Raw genomic sequence first — 23835 nt, 5'->3', positions numbered from 1 at the left:
AAAACAGTGCTCATTACAGACAGATTTTGCCAAAATAGTCTGCCTTTAATCGAATTGCATCTTTGCCCTGAGTGAAGCATCCGGACACAACCTACATCACTGAACTGCAATCGTTTATATTGGATTCAGATGTATTTTCAGACCTGTGGGGAAGTAATTGTAGCTTAGAATTTTTTTTTCCCCTTAAAATTTCTGACTTTTTGTCGAATAACAAATAAAGAAAATGGTAACTTTTATTAAAAGCGACTTAACTTTTAATAAACTTTGGGGTTGCAATTCCCAGAACAATTTTCTAGAGATGTCAGAAGGGTTGATGAATTACTGCGCTTTCTACTGCTATGACGCAGCGCCATCTAGAGGTAAGAGGGAGAATTGTGCTGACTGACATTCTGGCCTCTTCTTTCCATTCCTTCTCCATAACGACGACAACAAAATAGTTTCTTAGCAACCGGTGTAATGGGTGAAAGAGAATGAGCATTGTGAGATTCGCTTCTGTGCTGAATGTCTGTGGACGTCGTAAATGGAGGCTAAAAGCTCAGGTGAGATGATACAGACCCTTTCCTCTTGTCTTCATAGCAAAATTACGCATGACCTCTAAATCAAATGATTCGTAACTCTACAGTCACTAACAAGTATACTGAGCGCACGCACACAACAAGTATTTCCGAGTATGCTAGTGAACTAGATGTGCAGAACGTCCCGATGTCTGGATTTTTTGGTCATTTATATACGACCAAGAATTTTTATATCAGTTTTTATCTCTAGGAGCCTTCCAGATGTTCCTGGAGAAATGGCAAATATCAATCTAAAGGCCCCAAAACACACTGGACAAAAATAGGCTGAGTATCTAATATCTAAGGGGGCCTCCCGGATGTCCAACAATGGACTACATCGAGGGAAAGAAGGATCTGGCCACTGGAATATCAACAGCCGATCCCTTCTTTAGCGGAGAGATAAGCCATTGCCGGAAAAGTCTGCCCCGGCTCTGCCATAGAGAACACGGGAGAGCTCAGTCAGCATGGAGGAATCGGGAGAGATAGCTGTCTAATGTGTTTTGGGGGCTTAAAGAAGTTGGCCACTACTCTTTATTGCTGGTCTATCAGTAGGATAGGTCATTAATGTCTGATCAGTGGGAGTTCTGTCATGATTCTCAATGGCGAGAGAACATAGCCCAGCATATATGAGAACTAGCTCTTGGAAGATGGAAACTATACTGACCATGAACTAAACCTGCCGCACAACTAGAAGTGGCCGGGTAGCATGCCTACGTTTTTTTTATCCCTAGATGCCCAGCGCCAGCCGGAGAACTACCTAATCCTAGCAGAGGAAAAGACAGTCCTGGCTCACCTCTAGAGAAATTTTCCCAAAAGGCAGACAGAGGCCCCCACATATATTGGCGGTGATTTTAGATGAAATGACAAACGTAGTATGAAAATAGGTTTAGCAAAAATCGAGGTCCGCTTACTAGATAGAAAGAAGACAGAAAGGGCACTTTCATGGTCAGCAAAAAACCCTATCAAAACACCATCCAGAAATTACTTTAAGACTCTAGCATTAACTCATAACACCAGAGTGGCAATTTCCGCTCACAAGAGCTTTCCAGACACAGTAACGAAACAGCAGCTGTGAACAGGAACAAAATGCAAAAACACACAAGGACAAAAGTCCAACTTAGCTGGGAGTTGTCTAGTAGCAGGAACATGCACAGAAAGGCTTCTGATTACATTGTTGACCGGCATGAAACTGACAGAGGAGCAAGGTTATATAGCGACTCCCACATCCTGATAGGAGCAGGTGAACAGAGGGGATGATGCACACAAGTACAATTCCACAAGTGGCCACCGGGGGAGCCCAGAATCCAATTTCACAACAGTACCCCCCCCTCAAGGAGGGGGCACCGAACCCTCACCAGAACCACCAGGGCGATCAGGATGAGCCCTATGAAAGGCACGGACAAGATCGGAGGCATGAACATCAGAGGCAGTGACCCAAGAATTATCCTCCTGACCGTATCCCTTCCATTTGACCAGATACTGGAGTTTCCGTCTGGAAACACGAGAGTCCAAGATCTTTTCCACAACGTACTCCAACTCACCCTCAACCAACACCGGAGCAGGAGGCTCAACGGAAGGCACAGCCGGTACCTCATACCTGCGCAACAATGACCGATGAAAAACATTATGAATCGAAAAGGATGCAGGGAGGTCCAAACGGAAGGACACAGGGTTAAGAATCTCCAATATCTTGTACGGGCCGATGAACCGAGGCTTAAACTTAGGAGAAGAAACCCTCATAGGGACAAAACGAGAAGACAACCACACCAAGTCCCCAACACAAAGCCGAGGACCAACACGACGACGGCGGTTGGCAAAAAGCTGAGTCTTCTCCTGGGACAACTTCAAATTGTCCACCACCTGCCCCCAAATCTGATGCAACCTCTCCACCACAGCATCCACTCCAGGACAATCCGAAGATTCCACTTGACCGGAGGAAAATCGAGGATGAAACCCCGAATTACAGAAAAACGGGGACACCAAGGTGGCAGAGCTGGCCCGATTATTGAGGGCGAACTCCGCCAAAGGCAAAAAAGCAACCCAATCATCCTGATCCGCAGACACAAAACACCTCAAATATGTCTCCAAGGTCTGATTAGTCCGCTCGGTCTGGCCATTAGTCTGAGGATGGAAAGCAGACGAAAAAGACAAATCTATGCCCATCCTAGCACAGAATGCCCGCCAAAATCTAGACACGAATTGGGTCCCTCTGTCAGAAACGATATTCTCTGGAATACCATGCAAACGAACAACATTTTGAAAAAACAGAGGAACCAACTCGGAAATAGAAGGCAACTTAGGCAAGGGAACCAGATGGACCATCTTAGAGAAACGGTCACACACCACCCAGATGACAGACATCTTATGAGAAACAGGCAGATCCGAAATAAAATCCATCGAGATGTGCGTCCAAGGCCTCTTCGGGATAGGCAAGGGTAACAACAATCCACTAGCCCGAGAACAACAAGGCTTGGCCCGAGCACAAACGTCACAAGACTGCACAAAGCCTCGCACATCTCGTGACAGGGAAGGCCACCAGAAGGACCTTGCCACCAAATCCCTGGTACCAAAGATTCCAGGATGACCTGCCAACGCAGAAGAATGAACCTCAGAGATGACTCTACTGGTCCAATCATCAGGAACAAACAGTCTACCAGGTGGGCAACGATCAGGTCTATCCGCCTGAAACTCCTGCAAGGCCCGCCGCAGGTCTGGAGAAACGGCAGACAATATCACTCCATCTTTAAGGATACCTGTGGGCTCAGAATTACCAGGGGAGTCAGGCTCAAAACTCCTAGAAAGGGCATCCGCCTTAACATTCTTAGAACCCGGTAGGTAAGACACTACAAAATTAAACCGAGAGAAAAACAACGACCAGCGCGCCTGTCTAGGATTCAGGCGCCTGGCAGACTCAAGGTAAATTAAATTTTTGTGGTCAGTCAATACCACCACCTGATGTCTGGCCCCCTCAAGCCAGTGACGCCACTCCTCAAAAGCCCACTTCATGGCCAAAAGCTCCCGATTCCCAATATCATAATTCCGCTCGGCGGGCGAAAATTTACGGGAAAAAAAAGCACAAGGTCTCATCACGGAGCAGTCGGAACTTCTCTGCGACAACACCGCCCCAGCTCCGATTTCAGAAGCGTCGACCTCAACCTGAAAAGGAAGAGCAACATCAGGCTGACGCAACACTGGGGCGGAAGAAAAGCGGCGCTTGAGCTCCCGAAAGGCCTCCACAGCATCAGGGGACCAATCAGCAACATCAGCACCCTTCTTAGTCAAATCAGTCAATGGTTTTACAACATCAGAAAAACCAGCAATAAATCGACGATAAAAGTTAGCAAAGCCCAAAAATTTCTGAAGACTCTTAAGAGAAGAGGGTTGCGTCCAATCACCAATAGCCTGAACCTTGACAGGATCCATCTCGATGGAAGAGGGGGAAAAAATGTATCCCAAGAAGGAAATCTTTTGAACCCCAAAAACACACTTAGAACCCTTCACACACAAGGAATTAGACCGCAAAACCTGAAAAACCCTCCTGACCTGCTGGACATGAGAGTCCCAGTCATCCGAAAAAATCAGAATATCATCCAGATACACAATCATAAATTTGTCCAAATAATCGCGGAAAATGTCATGCATAAAGGACTGGAAGACTGAAGGGGCATTTGAAAGACCAAAAGGCATCACCAAATACTCAAAATGGCCCTCGGGCGTATTAAATGCAGTTTTCCACTCATCCCCCTGCTTGATTCGCACCAAATTATACGCCCCACGGAGATCAATCTTAGAGAACCACTTGGCCCCCTTTATACGAGCAAACAAATCAGTAAGCAGTGGTAACGGATATTGATATTTAACCGTGATTTTATTCAAAAGTCGATAATCAATACACGGCCTCAAAGAGCCGTCTTTCTTAGACACAAAGAAAAAACCGGCTCCTAAGGGAGATGACGAAGGACGAATATGTCCCTTTTCCAAGGACTCCTTTATATATTCTTGCATAGCCGCGTGTTCAGGCACAGACAGATTAAATAAACGACCCTTAGGGTATTTACTACCCGGGATCAAGTCTATGGCACAATCGCACTCCCGGTGCGGAGGTAGTGAACCAACCTTGGGTTCTTCAAAAACGTCACGAAAGTCAGACAAGAATTCAGGAATCTCAGAGGGAATAGATGATGAAATGGAAACCAAAGGTACGTCCCCATGAGTTCCTTTACATCCCCAGCTTAACACAGACATAGCTCTCCAGTCGAGGACTGGGTTATGAGATTGCAGCCATGGCAATCCCAGCACCAAAACATCATGTAGATTATACAGCACCAGAAAGCGAATAACCTCCTGGTGATCCGGATTGACACGCATAGTCACTTGTGTCCAGTATTGTGGTTTATTACTAGCCAATGGGGTGGAGTCAATCCCTTTCAGAGGTATCGGAGCCTCCAATGGCTCCAAATCATACCCACAGCGTTTGGCAAAGGACCAATCCATAAGACTCAAAGCAGCGCCAGAGTCGACATAGGCGTCCGCGGTAATAGATGACAAAGAACAAATCAGGGTCACAGATAGAATAAACTTAGACTGTAAAGTGCTAATTGAAACAGACTTGTCAGGCTTCTTAGTACGCTTAAAGCATGCTGATATAACATGAGTTGAATCACCACAATAGAAGCACAACCCATTTTTTCGTCTAAAATTCTGCCGCTCGCTTCTGGACAGAATTCTATCACATTGCATATTTTCTGGCGTTTTCTCAGTAGACACCGCCAAATGGTGCACAGGTTTGCGCTCCCGCAGACGCCTATCGATCTGAATAGCCATCGTCATGGACTCATTCAGACTCGCAGGCACAGGGAACCCCACCATAACATCCTTAATGGCATCAGAGAGACCTTCTCTGAAAATCGCCGCCAGGGCGCACTCATTCCACTGAGTAAGCACAGACCATTTGCGGAATTTTTGGCAGTATATTTCAGCTTCATCTTGCCCCTGAGACAAGGACATCAAGGCCTTTTCCGCCTGAAGCTCTAAATGAGGTTCCTCATAAAGCAACCCCAAGGCCAGAAAAAACGCATCCACATTGAGCAACGCAGGATCCCCTGGTGCCAATGCAAAAGCCCAGTCCTGAGGGTCGCCCCGGAGCAAGGAAATTACAATCCTGACCTGCTGTGCAGGGTCTCCGGCAGAGCGAGACTTCAGGGACAAAAACAATTTGCAATTATTTTTAAAATTTTGAAAGTGAGATCTATTCCCCGAGAAGAATTCAGGCAAAGGAATTCTAGGCTCAGACATAGGTGCATGAACAACGAAATCTTGCAAATTTTGTACCTTTGTGGCGAGATTATTCAAACCTGTAGCTACACTCTGAAGATCCATTTGAAACAGGTGAACACAGAGCCATTCAAGGATAAGAAGGAGAGAAAGAGAGGAAGGCTGCAGTATAGGCAGACTAGCAAGTGATTCAATTAAGAGCACACTCAGAACTAGAGGAAAAAAAAAAAAAAAAAAAAAAAAAAAAAATTGTAGCAGACTTCTTTTTTCTCTCCTTTCTCAGCCAGTAATTTAACCCTTTTATTTTGGGCCGGTCAAACTGTCATGATTCTCAATGGCGAGAGAACATAGCCCAGCATATATGAGAACTAGCTCTTGGAAGATGGAAACTATACTGACCATGAACTAAACCTGCCGCACAACTAGAAGTGGCCGGGTAGCATGCCTACGTTTTTTTATCCCTAGATGCCCAGCGCCAGCCGGAGAACTACCTAATCCTAGCAGAGGAAAAGACAGTCCTGGCTCACCTCTAGAGAAATTTTCCCAAAAGGCAGACAGAGGCCCCCACATATATTGGCGGTGATTTTAGATGAAATGACAAACGTAGTATGAAAATAGGTTTAGCAAAAATCGAGGTCCGCTTACTAGATAGAAAGAAGACAGAAAGGGCACTTTCATGGTCAGCAAAAAACCCTATCAAAACACCATCCAGAAATTACTTTAAGACTCTAGCATTAACTCATAACACCAGAGTGGCAATTTCCGCTCACAAGAGCTTTCCAGACACAGTAACGAAACAGCAGCTGTGAACAGGAACAAAATGCAAAAACACACAAGGACAAAAGTCCAACTTAGCTGGGAGTTGTCTAGTAGCAGGAACATGCACAGAAAGGCTTCTGATTACATTGTTGACCGGCATGAAACTGACAGAGGAGCAAGGTTATATAGCGACTCCCACATCCTGATAGGAGCAGGTGAACAGAGGGGATGATGCACACAAGTACAATTCCACAAGTGGCCACCGGGGGAGCCCAGAATCCAATTTCACAACAGAGTTCGACACGCAGCACTCCCACCGATCAACTGTTGCCAGCAGCGGTCAGAAGTTGGGAAACAGCAGATAGGAGCCAGAAATCAGAGCATGCTCTCTTTGACACTGTTTGCACCGGTGGGCTTCTCCAGTGTCAGTGTGCACATACATGACAAGGGGTATTGGATAGTCATATGTTATGGCACCCCTGTCCTACCCCACACCCCTTTTTCCTTTCCCGAAATAAATAGGCTGAGCACCAGAGTGGATTAAATAGGCCACAACAACCTTTTTTGTTATAACAAACAACAAATGTAACGCATTAATCCTATTAACATTGGATGGTCCCCAAAGTTCCTTACCTGCAACCAGCAGTATATATAAATAAATATATATATATATATTTATATATATATATATATATATATATATATATATATATATACAGTACAGACCAGAAGTTTGGACACACCTTCTCATTTAAAGATTTTTCTGTATTTTCATGACTATGAAAATTGTGCATTCACACTGAAGGCATCAAAACTATGAATTAACACATGTGGAATTTTATGCTTAACAAAAAAGTGTGAAACTGAAATTATGTCTTATATTCTAGGTTCTTCAAAGTAGCCACCGTTTGCTTTGATGACTGCTTTGCACGCTCTTGGCATTCTCTTGATGAGCTTCAAGAGGTAGTCAGCGGGAATGGTCTTCCAACAATCTTGAAGGAGTTCCCAGAGATGCTTGGCACTTGTTGGCCCTTTTGCCTTCACTCTGCGGTCCAGCTCACCCCAAACCATCTCGATTGGGTTCAGGTCTGGTGACTGTGGAGGCCAGGTCATCTGGCGTAGCACCCCATCACTCTCCTTCTTGGTCAAATAGCCCTTACACAGCCTGGAGGTGTGTTTGGGGTCATTGTCCTGTTGGAAAATAAATGATGGTCCAACTAAACGCAAACCGGATGGAATAGCATGCCGCTGCAAGATGCTGTGGTAGCCATGCTGGTTCAGTATGCCTTCAATTTTGAATAAATCCCCAACAGTGTCACCAGAAAAGCACCCCCACACCATCACACCTCTTCCTCCATGCTTCACGGTGGGAACCAGGCATGTAGAGTCCATCCATTCACCTTTTCTGCGTCGCACAAAGACACGGTGGTTGGAACCAAAGATCTCAAATTTGGACTCATCAGACCAAAGCACAGATTTCCACTGGTCTAATGTCCATTCCTTGTGTTCTTTAGCCCAAACAAGTCTTTTCTGCTTGTGGCCTGTCCTTAGCAGTGGTTTCCTAGCAGGTATTTCACCATGAAGGCCTGTTGCACAAAGTCTCCTCTTAACAGTTGTTGTAGAGATGTGTCTGCTGATAGAACTCTGTGTGGCATTGACCTGGTCTCTAATCTGAGCTGCTGTTAACCTGCGATTTATGAGGCTGGTGACTCAGATAAACTTATCCTCAGAAGCAGAGGTGACTCTTGGTCTTCCTTTCCTGGGGCGGTCCTCATGTGAGCCAGTTTCTTTGTAGCGCTTGATGGTTTTTGCCACTGCACTTGTGGACACTTTCAAAGTTTTCCCAATTTTTCGGACTGACTGACCATCATTTCTTAAAGTAATGATGGCCACTCGTTTTTCTTTACTTAGCTGCTTTTTTCTTGCCATAATACAAATTCTAACAGTCTATATCAGCTGTGTATCCACCAGACTTCTGCACAACACAACTGATGGTCCCAACCCCATTTATAAGGCAAGAAATCCCACTTATTAAACCTGACAGGGCACACCTGTGAAGTGAAAACCATTCCCGGTGACTACCTCTTGAAGCTCATCAAGAGAATGCCAAGAGTGTGCAAAGCAGTCATCAAAGCAAAAGGTGGCTACTTTGAAGAACCTAGAATATAAGACATAATTTCAGTTGTTTCACACTTTTTTGTTAAGTATATAATTCCACGTGTTAATTCATAGTTTTGATGCCTTCAGTGTGAATGTACAATTTTCATAGCCATGAAAATACAGAAAAATCTTTAAATGAGAAGGTGTGTCCAAACTTTTGGTCTGTACTGTATATAAAACCACAATTGCTCAGAGGCACCTGATAAACGACATGGCGTTCCCGACCATAACCTAATAATGCGGGCCCTTCCAGCCTTAACACGGGAGTTCCACTACCCGCCACCACTTAATTGAGTCCACTTGGGTGGTCCAGAACCTTATGTTTTTCCCCCCCTTCGTTCTGCCAGTGTAAGCAGGTTGTGAGATGCAGTGACGGACAGGAGGCAAAGCAAGGGTTAACAAGTTTACTTAACAGGGGAATACTCCACGCAGGGAGGCAAACAGTTAAAGGGAGAGTAAAAACAATTCAGATGCAAGAAGATGTGCAGAGTCCATGAAAACAAGGTAACAGATAGTGGTAGTTCCTGTTAGATCAACTTAGCCTGTCAGTCGTTTTCCAGGCCTTGGCATTTACGGAGCAGGCGATAACGCCAACAATGGCTGGCACGGTGCTGTTCCAGTGGAGTCCTGCAAACAACGGTCCATCTTCTGGCGGCAGTGGTCGGTGTCCGGTACCTTCCACTGAGCTCCTAGTACATGAACATATGTAGCCAGAGCAAACAAGGCCGCAGCACAATCAGGGTCTCCCATGGGTGGGAAAGTATATGCTGGTAAAGTGGGTTACAAAAGTCTGTCCAGTACTCGGTCTCTCTTTGCGGCACGTGCGCTGTACTGTGCTCTCTCAGTTACGGGGCGCGCTGCACTTTTCTCTCTATGCTGCACGCTGTCTGTTTCCGCTAAGACTGAAGTGCCGACAACCACTGGCTGCTGCTTCTCCAGTGTGGTCCTGCAGACCACGGTCTGGTGAGACCGGGCCAGCAGATTTGTTTTAAAATGGAAATGGTAAATCAGTATGAATCCCTATCTAAGGAATCAATTTGCTTGCAAAATACTAAAATGATAACTGTTTGTAGACTAACCTTCTCAGCATCGGCATTCAATGCGTTTTACTCCCCTCTTCCAATATATCCATAAAAAGTTGTAACATACTGTACGTGCACAATCCATTAAACTACGGTACTCTCTGCACAATAGAATTTTATTATTCCAGACATGTTTATCATTGCTCCACTTTCCGTCAAGAAAAGTTGCATCACTCACTGGAAAATGTGCTGCCGCTATGTACGCCATTACTCATTACATGACTTTTAGATCTCGATGCTTTTAACACATTGCATTCACAGTTTTGTTAAATGGCACAGAATTGTCATATTTCTATTGTACCTTAAGTGATACATTAGGGCCTCTTTCTCGCATACTTTTTCAGCTTATTTTGTTTCTGCGTGTATAAAATGGTTATGAATTTCAGGCTTTTTCATTTTTTTTTAAAGATTTTTATTCGTTTTTTTATATTTACAACAAGGGCAATGCATATTTTTCAAGTCTTAGGAAGGGAAAGTGCAAGAAAAAAATGTCTGTGCTCTAAAAAAAACGAAAACAAAAAGAAATGACTCAAACAACATACTAAAAGATCAGAAAATAAACGTTGTTTTCATTTTATATCTCACTATAACCTTTCGTGTAACATCTGGCTGCTGGTTTTTGTAAAAAAAAAATGGCATGAAAAAACATTTTGTTTTTCGTAAAAATGAAACCACCCAATATGTTTATGCAAAACTTTTTATCTTTAATTTTGAAGCAGATTCTGCTCAATAATGTAGATGAGAAACCACTTCAAATACTCGTTAAATAAGCTTTGTATTCATTTCAGTAGGAAAACACAGCTATAGTGCATAAGGTTCTGTTTTTTTCCAAGTGGAAAAAGACGCATCATGTCAATTCTTGAGTCACTTCTGCTTGAAAAACTCTCCGAATTTGACTTATGAGGCAGAAAAAACACCCCATAAGCTAAAAAAACACAAAAATTTGCTAAAAAATTCAGCCATACAATTCCTTGTCATAAAACTCCTTGTAAACATAACCCAAATAAATTCAGCATCTCCTATTATCTTTTGATTCCAGTCATCAAGTGTGACCCATCTTTACTTCCCTCAAGATCCGCACCCTCTCACACAGTCCATCATCATAAGAAGAAGCTTCAAATGAGTTCAGCAAATTCGTTCCATGTGAACCAACAGACTACAAGCAGCCAACATGGAAATTTAGGTAATCGAAGTAATACATCTCCAGCACATAAAACAAATTGTCAAGAACTTATCAGGAACCTGGTCCCAGCTAACATCAGACATAAGTATGGCAACCATGTGGTTGACCAACTCATCTCTCCAGAGCAGGTAAGATGTGTTGTGTAGGACATTTTTCGTTCTTCTGCCCCAAACTCATTCCATGAAGCTTTTCTCGTTGTCCCACGTAGGTAAGAAGCTCTCTGAGTAAGGCGAGAACACAGTGCCACCAAGACTACTACATACCCAGACTGAAAATGGAGACCTGTTTCATGGAGGATTATCCACACAAGATCTACTATGAGCTGGGACATTGTCTCCGTAGTAATCTATTTCCAGGTCTTGCTCCATCTCTTATTGCCTACTTAAACCTTCTCTACTTTTGAGCCATCTTCTAAAAATGTCCTATCCTGGATTGATTTCTATGTAGAATGCAAGAGACCTACTTTTAGGAAACCCAAGGCTATAGAAATTTCACTATAAGCAAAATAGGACAATGTTGATACCAAGAGTAGGCTAAACTAAAGGTGGCCATACACATTGGATAGACGTTATACAAGGGTTCAACAACCGTTGACATAAACCAGGCCATACACATTAGATAACTGTTGACTGGACTGTGGTTTGGCTGACCGCTATCTCTCCCGACTCCCTATCAGCTATCCAATTCCAACTGCTTGATTCTCTTCTCTCTAGGGTATAGTGTACATGATGATCTCTCTATAAAGTCCAGCCAATTTGTGATCATGCTGCGAGGGGGCCGATGGGAACTGCTGCACGCGCATCTGTGATCACTGAGTTTAAATGCCGATGACAGTCATGGACAGGGACAACTAAATGGTTAACAACAGCAATCGAAACTAGCTCCGGTCTTTGTTGTTACAGGCAGATTCTGGTTGTGTAACAACGGTCCTGTGCCCAATCCACACTTGAAAAAAAAGTGCCATAGAGATGAGGGGTTAATGTTTGCTTTTCCACTGCTGGGTACACAGGCAACTCAGTAAACCGTTTTAAAAGGAATCTGTCAGCAGGTTTTTGCTACTACATCTGAGAGCAGTCTGATGTAGGGATAGAGAAGCTGGATCCAACGATGTATCACTTAGTTTACTGAGTGCAGTGGTTCTGACACAATCAGAGCTTTTAGATTTAGCTTGAAGCAGAGCTGAGAAAGCTAACTCCGCCCACACTGCAGCTGACCCCACCCACATCAGCCTCTGTATATACAATGTCCATAAACAGTGAGCTGCTTATCACAGGAGTGGGCGTGTTGGACCAAGGCTCAGAGACCAGCTAGCCATAGCAATGATAAGCTCCTGGTGCTAAAACAATCATCAACAAAAGCACAGAGCTTGATAAGAGAGACAGCGCTGAAATCTGTGTTTTAAGCCCTGCAACATGTTGTTTTCAGATTACTTAGCAAAAACCTGCTGACAGATTCCCTTTAAATAAGGAATTGGGATTTTGCAGATGTAAGCAACAGTAAGAAGTCAAATTATCAATACCAGGAGTGAATCGTCTCCCCCAGAACTCTTGGTTTCCATAGCAAACTCTGTAGTCTATGATGTGCTCTTTATGATAATGGTGTATTCTTACAGTATGTTCCGCTGAGGGTTTTGGACTTTCTCAGGCACTAGGGTTAAGGTGCAACAGCAGGACGGTCAGTCTCCTTATAAGTCTGGGTAACAGGCTATGCCCAGTGAGTGACTGATGGAGCGTCGATGCCTGCTATGAGTTATTGCTTTCCATTGCTCAGTTATCGCTTTTTTATGTTGCAATGTTATTTATTTTCTCAGCCAATATATGAGACGCGGTCACTTGTCAGCCAGCGTCTGAGAATCTGCCACTTGTCAGCCGGTGTTTGAGCTGCCGTCTCTTGTCTGATGTTCTAAATCAGTCTCTGTTCCCACTTTCCAATTTGCTCACCGTGAGCGATCAGTTCTCCACTCTTGTAATATATCTGATCTCTTACCCGTCTTGCAGGGGCGCCTATAAAACAGAACAGCTTGGTGCATGACTGCTATACCGCAGAAGTGAATGAAAAGGGAAGGCTGGAAAAAAACAATAATCATCACTGGCACGGAAGGAAAACCGATGAGTTAGGTAATTATCATTTTATTTAGTATCCATTACAGAATTTGTTTGCATGGCCAGAGGAATAAATTGAAGTTCCTGGTACCAAAAAGTGTCATGGGCCATGATAATACAATATATAGTATGTACTTGACTGCACCTCTGCACCCGCTAGAGTTACACCCTTACGTGCCTCTTTTATGCTCTCTTATGTTTTTTAAATACATATTTCTATAACTGGCTACTTTGTAGAACAAAATAAATGAACTTGCAAGTCTCACCCCTACTAGAGATAGCTAGTGTTCGGGCTGTTCCCGAAAGCCAGCGGCTCCCAGGAGGAAATAAGTTCATTTTCTTCTGGTAGCCACACTTTCAGCAGCCAGACAGCATTGTAACACTATTTACCTGCAGATTAACCCTACAGTTGTTCTCAAAAGTTTACATACCCCGGCAGAATATTTGCTTTCTTGGCCTTTTTTACAGAGAATATGAATGATAACACCAAAACTTTTTCTCCACTCATGGTTAGTGGTTGGTTGAAGCCATTTATTGTCAAACTATTGTGTTGTCTCTTTTTAAATCATAATGACAACCCAAAATAATCAAATGAGTATTAATCAAAAGTTTACATACCCCATTTCTTAATACTGCGTGTTGCCCCCTCTATCATCAATGACAGCTTGAAGTCTTATGTGGTATTTGTGGATGAGGTTCTTTATTTTCTCAGATGGTAAAGATGCCCACTCTTCTTGGCAAAAGCCTAAAGATTCCTGTAAATTCCTGGGCTGTCTAGCATGAACTGCGCGCTTGAGATCTCCCCAGAGTGGTTCAATGATATTGAGGTCAGGAGACTGAGATGGCCTCTCCAGAACCTTCACTTTGTTCTGCTGTAGCCAATGACAGGTCGACTTGGCCTTGTGTTTGGATCATTGTCATGTTGGAACATCCAAGTACGTCCCATGAGCAGCTTCCGGGCTTATGAGTGCAAATTTGCCTCCAGTATTTGCTGATAATGTGCTGCATTCATCTTTCCTTCAACTTTGACCGAGTTTCCTGTGCCTTTGTAGCTCACACATCCCCAAAACATCAGTGATCCACCTCCGTGCTTTACAGTAGGAATGGTATTCCTTTCATCATAGGCCTTGTTGACCTCTCTCCAAATGTAACGTTTATGGATGTGGCCAAAAAGTTAAATTTTGGCCTCATCACTCCAAATGACATTGTTCTACAAGTTTTGAGGCTTGTGTCTGTGCTGTTTTGCGTATTGTAGGCGAGATCCTTAGTGGCATTTGCGTAGTAATGGCTTTCTTCTGGCTTTCTTCTCAGCTTTTATGCACACACACTGATTACAAGCAAACAGGTCGCAGGTGAGGATGTTACCTTTAGTAGCCATTGAAACCCATTTATGTCAACTTCTGTGCATGTTATCAAGCCAAAATCACCAGGGTATGTGAACTTTTGATGAGGGTCATTTGGACGTTTTGGGTTGTCATTATGATTTAAAAAGAGAAAACACAGTAGTTTGACAATAAATGGCTTCGCCCAACCACTAACCATGAGTGGAGAAAAAGTTTTGGTGTTATCATTCATATTCTCTGAAAAAAGGCCAAGAAAGCAAAAATTCATCCGGGGTATGTAAACTTTTGATCACAACTGTATATCTGCAGGTAAATAGCATTTTTCAAGGTGACAGGTTCCCTTTAACGTGAAAGTAGATATTTTTCATACTGTATATTGTAATCCTTCTAATACACTATCGTCGATGGGGTCAGGGCCTTAGACCCCCATTAATTGCTTAAACCAACAAACTACATTTGGGTCACCATGTTCTTTCTTAAAGCGTCACTCCTCCTCCCATCAAAGTTTTTATCCTCTTAATATATAGCAGTCATCATATTATATAGCACTGTGTACTTACAATTGCTCATTTTGTCTTTCTACCCAGTTAATTCTTCTCTTTTCTATTAAGTCGATGATATCATGTGATTAAACACTGACTAGCCGAATCTTTCTATGTTCTCTGTGGAAACAGGAGGTCAATTTTCCCTGTATGACAGTCATGAGTCATCACTAGAGTTGAGCGAATTTCTTTGGGTCCCCTCTTATTCTGCAAGCTATAGCGCTTGCCGAATAAGCTGCAGAGGGAACCCGGCTTCCTGGATTGCGCCGGCCGATCAGCTGTTCAGCGCCTGTTCATTCTCTCAACTCTAGTCATCACTGCAAAAGTCCCTGAAGGGGGAGGAGAAGCTGAGTCAGGAGTTGAAGAAGGGAATGATTTTTGCAGAAGAAAGAGACTTTCTGTTTCTACATAGAGCAGAGAAAAAAGGAGAATTAGCAAAATGAGCAATTGTAAGTACACAGTGCTATATAATATGATGATTGCAATATAATAAGAGGATAAAAAACTTTCATGGAAGGAGGAGGGCTTCTTCATAAAACAAAATTTGGTGGCTTGCAATTTTCAAAGAAGCCACTGTGGTTTTTTTAGTCTCCCACTTCTTGTCCTTTTTAGTAAGCATTTTGAGTAGGCTTCTCATCATTAGAGGCAGGATTACAATGACAGGTAACACCTCTAGAAACAACTGATAAAAAAAAAATCCACCAATCACAATCCTTTTACAATGACCTTAGCACATGCTCATTAGATCAAGGTCTGACCATTGTGACTATGTACACATGTTGTTTCCTGAAACAACAAGAAGTTAGAGTCTAAAAAAGCCCCAGTGGCCAGTGTGAAATTTGCAACATTCCTATTTTTTAATTTTTAACACAGATTGTTATGCAGAAAAACAAACATTGCCAAAAATATACATTTAACAGAAAAGCCAGATATAAACAATAGATCACTTACTGCTGATTGCTTTCCTACAGGCAGCTTCAGAAAATAGTGGATTGAAAGGAGACACAATGACTTATCGCGCTACTTGTACAAAGAAGTAATCACACTACGCATACAAATGAATGATTCATGTTTATAAAAAATGTACCGTGAATACGGCCGCTCATGGCATCATAGGCAGTAAAGCAGTCGGCTGACGGGATCCAAGCTACACCTCTGAATACCATTACTATTGTACTATTACCAATTACTGTTTACTCGCTGTAGGGTATATGCTCATTAATTTGTATTTATTTTATTTTTTTCCTTAACAATTATGTGAATAGGGGCATAGAAAAATTACTGAAAAAGTGCTTCTGCCCTTTACGATTGCATAAAATCTGGTATCTGAACTAATATTATTACTATTCAGCCATGGGAGCCATGATGCCAGTAATGATGCTATGGCTTCTGATTGGCTGCAGCGGTCATAAACTGGCCACAAATAAAGGCAAGAAGCACCGTTGCAGGGTCAGTGCTTGTTCATCTGGAAAAAAGAGTAAGTACCCTGTCTTTTGCTTTTTTTTTTTTTTTTTTTTTACCTTTTATTATATTACCGGTTGTTTTTATAAAGTTGGATATCCTCTTTAAGTTTATGTGAATAGATGCAAAGAAAAGGTACTGGAAAATTACTTCTGTCCTTTAGCATAACGGAAAACCTGGCTTCTGAACTTCGTTGCCATCTTAAAGTATTTGCACCTGGTTTATTGAATACTCTATGTTATTTACATGTACTACTTACTAATTTACTTGCTGTAGGGTTTATGCTCATTTTTCTTTTTTCTTTTTTATTTCTTTTTTTCTTGGGTTTTGTCTATGACATGGCCACAGTGTGAACTCGCTCTTACATTTTGCACATATACCAGTTTATAGTCCAGCTCAGTTTTAAGATTTTACATGAGCTCAGGATTTTATACAAAATAAAAAAAGCAAAATACAGGGTACTCACTTATTCTTTCCTCCACCGAACAGGCAGCTGAATCTGCAGTGGGGCTTCTTGTCTTTGTTTACTTGTGGCCAGCTTGTGACCGCTGCAGCCAATCAGGTGCTGCAGCAGTAATTTGCCTTATTACTTGCATCAAGTCTTGCATCACTGAGTGGTAATTCCGTTAATACTGAAAATGACTGTAGCTGTTTTCAAAAGGAAATTGTCAGCTATGTAATCTGAAAGCAGCATGATGTAGGAACAGAGACCCTGATTCACACAATGTGTGACTTTCTAAGGCTATGTTCACACGATCCTTTTTTCACTGCGGATTTTTCAGGTCCTTTTTCGGGAAAATCCGCAGTGAAAAACGGCGGTGCTTCTCCCTGCGGATTTGTGTCCTTTTTCTACTGCGGATTCTACTGCGGGTTTCCAACTGCAGTTTCCTATTGGTCCTGTTGGAAACCCGCAGCGGAATCCGCAGAAAGAATTGACATGGTACTTCTTTTTTCTGCAGGCAAATCCGCGCGGATTTGCCTGTGAAAAAAAGGATCGTCGGCACAGCGGTTTTCGTTTTCCATTGGGTTACATTGTACTGTAACCTGCATTGAAAAAGGATGCGGATCCGCAGCTGCAATTCCGCTGCGGATCCGCACCAAAAACCGCACCATGTGAACATGGCCTAAGCAACTTGCTATAGTTTCAATACAATCAGTGTTTTATCAGCAGGAGATTATCACTGCCAGACTAGGACTCAGATGCAGGTCAGTCAGGCTAATCTGTGTAACCCCGCCCCCATCACTGATTGGAAGCTGCCAATCAGGGGTGTGGGCGGAGTTATGCACTACTCAGTATATTGAGCACTGCTACATCTACAGCAGAGGAAACAGAGATTCTATCAAAACTACAGCAAGCAGCCCAGTAAGTGATACGTCGCTGGAATCAGGGTCTCGGGCCCTAGATCATTCTGCTCTCAGATTACATAACAAAACCTACTGATAGATTCCCCTTAATCAATATCCATAAGTTGGATCTTCAGGGAGAACTATATTAAAGCCACAGACAGGGATAGTGACCTCTCACATATCACAACTGTCTTTCTGCATGGAGCTTACATAAATTGGAAATAGTCGACAATATGGCGACCATACAGGTCTAGTATGGCTGGTGATTCTGCATATGGCAGTGAAGCTGAGGCTGACCAGTGTCCTCTACTTTTCCAGGCCGGTGGCATGAGAAGAACTTTACTCACCTGAACACACAGAAGGCTGTAGAGCAGAGAACCAGGGAATCGCAGAAGTGATAAATAACAATAAAGCTGATTTAGTCGCAGCCTGGCTCTTCTATTTCCTATTGTCTAGGACATTTATCTGCCTTTAAAGTTTGTTTTTCATTTTTTGCCTGTTAGGACTGATCTCGCAGTACATGGGTGTCACTGTCAACCTAATAGCTCTCCTACACAATAGCTTTGGGCCATGTGGGATGCCCATCGAGCTGTAATTTCAGGTCAGGAGAGCCTAGGTCAGTACTGGCATTACGGTACTGGCTGTTTGAACTCGGCCTTCGTGTGTCATGCATATGTGAACCTATGGCAATATTGCATTGACAGACTTCACCCAAACGACATTTTGAAAAGGAGAAGATCAACTAAATTCAGAACTTTTAATTTAAAGGGAATCCATGAGCAGGTCACTGCTATGTAATCTGAGAACAGCATAATGTGAGGTCTGAGAAGCCGATTCCAGCAATATATCACTTACTGGGCTTTTTTTTAAATAAAATCAGTGTTTTATCAGCAGGAGATTATCACTGCTAGACTAGGTGTCTCGTGCCTCCTGGTCCAATCACACCCTCACCACTGATTGGCAGTTTTCTGTGTGTACACTGTACATTGACAGAAAACTGCCAATCAGAGGTGTGGGCGGGGTTATACAGAGCTCAGCATTTAGAGCTCTGCTAGATCTGCAGCAGAGAAAACAGTGATTGTATCAAAATGACAGCAAGCAGTCCAGTAAGTGGCACATGGCTGGAATCAGGATTTCGGACCCTACATTATGCTGCTCGCAGATTAAATAGTGAAAACCTGTTCACAGATTCCCTGGCAATGCCAAATATGATAGTCAATATTTTTTGTCAAGATATTTTGAATGACCAGTTCATCAGTCCATGCATTCAAAGTTCCCCAGTGTCTTCAGAAATTGTGAGCAAGATATATTACATCTCCAGTTGTACACATGGGATCTAAATTTTACCTGCTATATGTTGAGCTTCTACATGAAAAATTGAGGCACCAAAAACTGCTAAGCGCATTATTCAGCCCTTAGGTTTTGCCGGTGGTTCTGCCGGTTGAGATTGGTTGGCAGATTGGTTTCTCCAAAAATTATCTTTTCGCATTCCCTACATATTTGGTTTTATGATTCTTTGACTCTTTAGTGATATTTTTTTCATTTTCCATCTAATCTAATCCATCTTATTCTTGTTGTATAAGCCAATTGGTCTGCAATGTTACTGAAAACTGAAGCCATAGCCAAGATCCTGCAAAATCAGCCTAAACCAACCTGTACCTTCTTACTCCCCACTCGGACTAACGTTCCTAAAGACGTTCCTCCTCCACCACCACCAGTGCAACCACCAAAGAAGCCAAGAAAACAGAGGCACCAGGCTGAGGTGCAGCCTCCTCCAGTCTCACCACCCAAAGAAGAAGATGACTTTTGGGACTTCTATGATAAATCCATTTAGTAATGTCAGACAGCAAATTTGGAAGAATTTCATAATTACCGGTTGGCAGTCATAATGTTACAGCATTGGTAAATGTTAGTGCTCCCTAAATTTACCCTGTAAAAAAAAGACCGGTGTAGTAAATGTTCCTCTTTAGTGTCAGATGGCCATATAACTTGGACGAGGATCGCAACGTAATGCTCGGACTGGCCATCAGGTTCTCCTGACCCAAGCCTGATAGCATGCATCTCCATGCAGCTGTCACGGTTGGGTCAGGAGAGCTGCCGGCCAGTCCGAGCATTACGTCGTGATCCCCGTCCAAGTTATACGGCCGCCTGACTCTTCCCTTACAAGCACCACTTGAGCATTCACAGATCGCAGGGTGTCCCACTGCTGGGATCCCATATGCTCAATAATTGATGACAGTCTTAATTAGGCGGCAACTTTTATTAATGCAAAATTAAAATAGGTAATTAGAGGGTTGTTAGTTTTTTTAACCAGACAATTTCTTTGTATATAGACCGATTGTCGCATTATTAATGTGAATTATTGCATTTTCCAGTGCAAGCTATACGTCGGATATTTCATGGGTGTTTTTGCTGACATTCATTCTTTCTGACATGTGCTTATTTTTCTGTTCATTAAGTCTCCCATGTAGAAAATTAGTAGAATTAGACCCATTTCATAACATGCATTGCTATTATTTGCTGGCTCTGAACATATGGCACATCACATTGGCATAACGGTACTTGCCTAATTTTGCGGCAACGCGAGGTAATCTCCCTGCATCATTTTGAATACTTGCACGGCAGGAAGGGCGGAATCTTTTGACGCCTGCGGAGGCATTTTTGCATTTGCCGGCACCACCTTTTTTTCTAAATTCTCTTGACTTCCACGAACTCCAGGGAAGAAGCAATAATCTCCCACCTGCTTTAACACAAGTGGACCAGTTCCATCAGGATTAATGATCATCAAAGGTCCTTCTTGGGAGACTTGGACATCGGCCGGTGGTGGAATAGTAAAATAACCACTTTTCTTAGACTCGTGTTCATAACTATTGACTTTCGGGGGTGTCTGTAGAGGAGGTTGTGTTTCCATATTCAATACGTAACTCATTTCAGTCCCAGGGGATAAAGTCTGGCAAGACGGGATGAATTCCTTGGGAAGACTGAACCTCTCACTCTGACATTTAGGCAGCGTAGAATTATGTGACGACTCGGATTCTTTTCCAATAAAATCTGACATTGGCTGTGCATGAGTGAAAATGAAGTACAAGCTGTTGTGTCCCATCCTGGAAAGATTTACAGAAGGCTGTGATATTGGCGCTCCTATTAAGTCTATAGTTCCTTCAGTTTCTGGTAATTTGCAAGAGTCTTGGAGATCCTGGACTTTCTCTATCATAGGTGGAGCCAACGAGTATGAGCCCAGTGGAGAAATGCTCGACTCTGATGGCATCTCCACTACTAACTCTTCTACAACACGACACATGGATTGTGGTGATTCGATTGGACTGTAAAAATAAACAAGTAAAAGACAAGTTTTTTTTAAAAAAAAAAATGTCAATGCAAGTTCATAATAATAAGTATAGAAATTAGGCACAATAATTAATATATCAAAGCTAATCTCATATCATATCCACTCAGCCCTTTTAAGTATTTTAATATTTTTTGTATATTTTTAGCAGCATTTTTTTTTTACAGAAGTGGTTATTTTATACATTATTTGCTTATAAAAATACGCAGGCCAGAAAATGGTACTAATAAAAGCTAAACATAACCAGAATGTGTCACTATGAGACAGTGCCCACAGAACATCATGTTGGTGATTGCTACTATCACAGCCATGATTGTCCTCTGTCCATGAAATCTTGGCAGGGGTGCTCTAACATTTGTGGAAGTTCCTTCTGTTTACCCGAGACCCCGTGTGCCCTGTGTTTGTGTTCTATGTGCAGGACATGTGTAGTTGGCGTTCTTCAGCCGGGACTTCAGCCAACAACAGGCAATCTGCTCAACCATCTAAAGTATAAGCACGAAGGCTTCATGAAAACTGACACCTACAACAATGGCTTAATTTCTAACAGATGTTCATTAATGAATGTGCGTAGAGAGTGCATCTTTTTCCAAGGATTCATCCAAAGCTCTTAATAGCTATTCATAGACATATCCTACATCTAGTCCATAAAGCCACCTGTTCAGAAAAGAGGCCAGAAAGCAGATCATTTTCTTGGCAAAATCATTTTGCCTCAGGTCGTTTAGAACCTGTTTACCGTGAACATACTTATGCGGTGCATACTTTTACAACCTTTTATTGCTCTAAGACAGGGGTGGGCAATTAATTTTCCCGAGGGGCCTAATGAAAGACAGTGACTGTTGTGGAGGGCAGAATCAATAGGCTGAAATTAATTTGTCCCAATATTAATATTAAAATATTCATTATAATTATTTATATTAATATTAATTTTATCACTTAATATTGAGCAGAATTAAGTATGCTGACATCCCTCTATATACCGTAGGAACCCACACACAGCCCCCCTATATACCATAACAGCCCACAGACAGCTCCCTATGTACAGTATGAGCCCACACACAGCCTCCTTTATACAGTTTTTGCCCCAGCATAGCCCCTTATATACAGTATGAACCCTAACATAGCCTGCTATATAAAGTATGAGCCTCCCATAGACTCTTATATACTGCATATGCTCCATATAGCCTCAATATATACAGTATGGGCCCCCCTCATATCCTTCAAAATATAGTATGAACCCCCCACATAGTCTCCATTACACAGTGTGAACCCACATAGCCTCACTATATACAATGTGAGTCCCACATAGCTTCCATATATACACTGAGAGCCCCACATAGTCTCCATATATACCATATTTTTCGGACTATAAGACGCATTTTTTTCCTCCCAAAATGTGGAGGAAAATAGGGGGGGTGGGGTGCGCATTATAGTGCGGATATATTGGCTCTGGCTGTGGTGGGGGAGCGGTATCAGAGGAGCAGCGGGTCACAGAGGCAGGAGCCAGCGGCTCTGGCTAACTCCTGTGTCCGCTGCTAAAGAGAAATGAATATGCACTGCATTCCATGCCCATGGGCGTGGAGGGCAATGGATATTCATTTCTTCCTGGCATCCTGGTATGATTGATTGGCCCCATCCCCTTGCTGGTATGATTGGCCCGTCCCAGTCCTGGTATCCATGGCCCCATCAGAAAAGATTAAAAAAACAAACCTTTACTCTTACCTTCCTCCGCTCCCTTGCAGTCGCAGCGTACTGTTCCAGTGCCAGCAGCTGCTTAATGCTTGTAAGCAGAGCATGGCAGGGACATTCTAGGCATTCAGGATTTGAAAATTACGTCACGGCTTGTGATTGGTCGCGTGCCGCCCATGTGACCGCGACACGACCAATCACAAGCCGTGACGTAATTTTCAAATCCTGAATGCCTAGAATTAGGCATTCAGGACCTGAAAATTACGTCACGGCTTGTTGTGATTGGTCGCGTCGCGGTCACATGGGCGGCACGCGACCAATCACAAGCCGTGACGTAATTTTCAAATCCTGAATGCCTAGAATTAGGCATTCAGGACCTGAAAATTACGTCACGGCTTTTTGTGATTGGTCGCGTCGCGGTCACATGGGCGGCACGCGACCAATCAGAAGCCGTGATGTCATGGAAGGCAGTAAACGCGCGCATTTTAAGCAAAGAAGGCTGCCGGTTCCCTCGGTAAGGTGCAGGCTGCGTCGGAGAGGTGAGTATATCAATATTTTTTATTTTAATTCTTTATTTTACACAGTAATATGGATCCCAGGGCCTGAAGGAGAGTTTCCTCTCCTTCAGACCCTGGGAACCATCAGGGATACCGTCCGATACTTGAGTCCCATTGACTTGTATTGGTATCGGGTATCGGTATCGGATTAGATCCGATACTTTGCCGGTATCGGCCGATACTTTCCGATACCGATACTTTCAAGCATCGGACGGTATCGCTCAACACAACTCACCGGGTGTTCAGAGATTGTGGTGAGTATCCATTCCTATTCAGTTGTACGAACTGTCAGCCACCTGCTTCCTGCTGCTGCCGGGTGTCACGTGTGCTGATACCTAAGAGAAATGAATATTCTGAATATTCATTTCTATTAAGTATCGGCACACGTGACCGCCGGCAGTAGCAGGAAGCAGGTGGCTGACAATGCGCGCTACTGAAG

At 43.0% G+C, this 23835-nt stretch overlaps 2 protein-coding genes across 3 annotated transcripts in view; one reads left to right on the top strand and one right to left on the bottom strand.

Moving 5' to 3' along the window:
• The first annotated feature begins 423 nt into the window (after positions 1–423).
• Positions 424–19796, top strand: CIMIP4 (ciliary microtubule inner protein 4). Its single transcript, XM_077278552.1, has 5 exons — positions 424–539; positions 10869–11140; positions 11221–11368; positions 13010–13129; positions 19391–19796. Exons 1-5 carry the CDS (start codon positions 521–523, stop codon positions 19639–19641), a joined length of 810 nt encoding a protein of 269 aa, XP_077134667.1. The 5' UTR covers positions 424–520; the 3' UTR covers positions 19642–19796.
• Positions 19797–20054: 258 nt separating this feature from the next.
• CSF2RB (colony stimulating factor 2 receptor subunit beta) overlaps positions 20055–23835 on the bottom strand; it is a 49531-nt gene continuing 45750 nt past the window's right edge. Inside the window, exon 14 of one of the 2 annotated variants that reach the window (XM_077278340.1) lies at positions 20055–21130. In XM_077278340.1, coding sequence (XP_077134455.1) covers positions 20374–21130 — 757 coding nt within the window. In that variant the 3' untranslated portion in view covers positions 20055–20373. The remainder of the gene's footprint in view (positions 21131–23835) is intronic. The other variant, XM_077278339.1, reaches the window with a different exon arrangement.

This window comes from Ranitomeya variabilis, chromosome 8 (genome assembly GCF_051348905.1).
Source record: "Ranitomeya variabilis isolate aRanVar5 chromosome 8, aRanVar5.hap1, whole genome shotgun sequence".
Lineage (NCBI taxonomy): Eukaryota > Metazoa > Chordata > Amphibia > Anura > Dendrobatidae > Ranitomeya > Ranitomeya variabilis.
The sequence above is the reverse complement of the archived record's forward strand: the minus strand, read 5'-3'. Positions and strand labels throughout refer to the sequence as shown.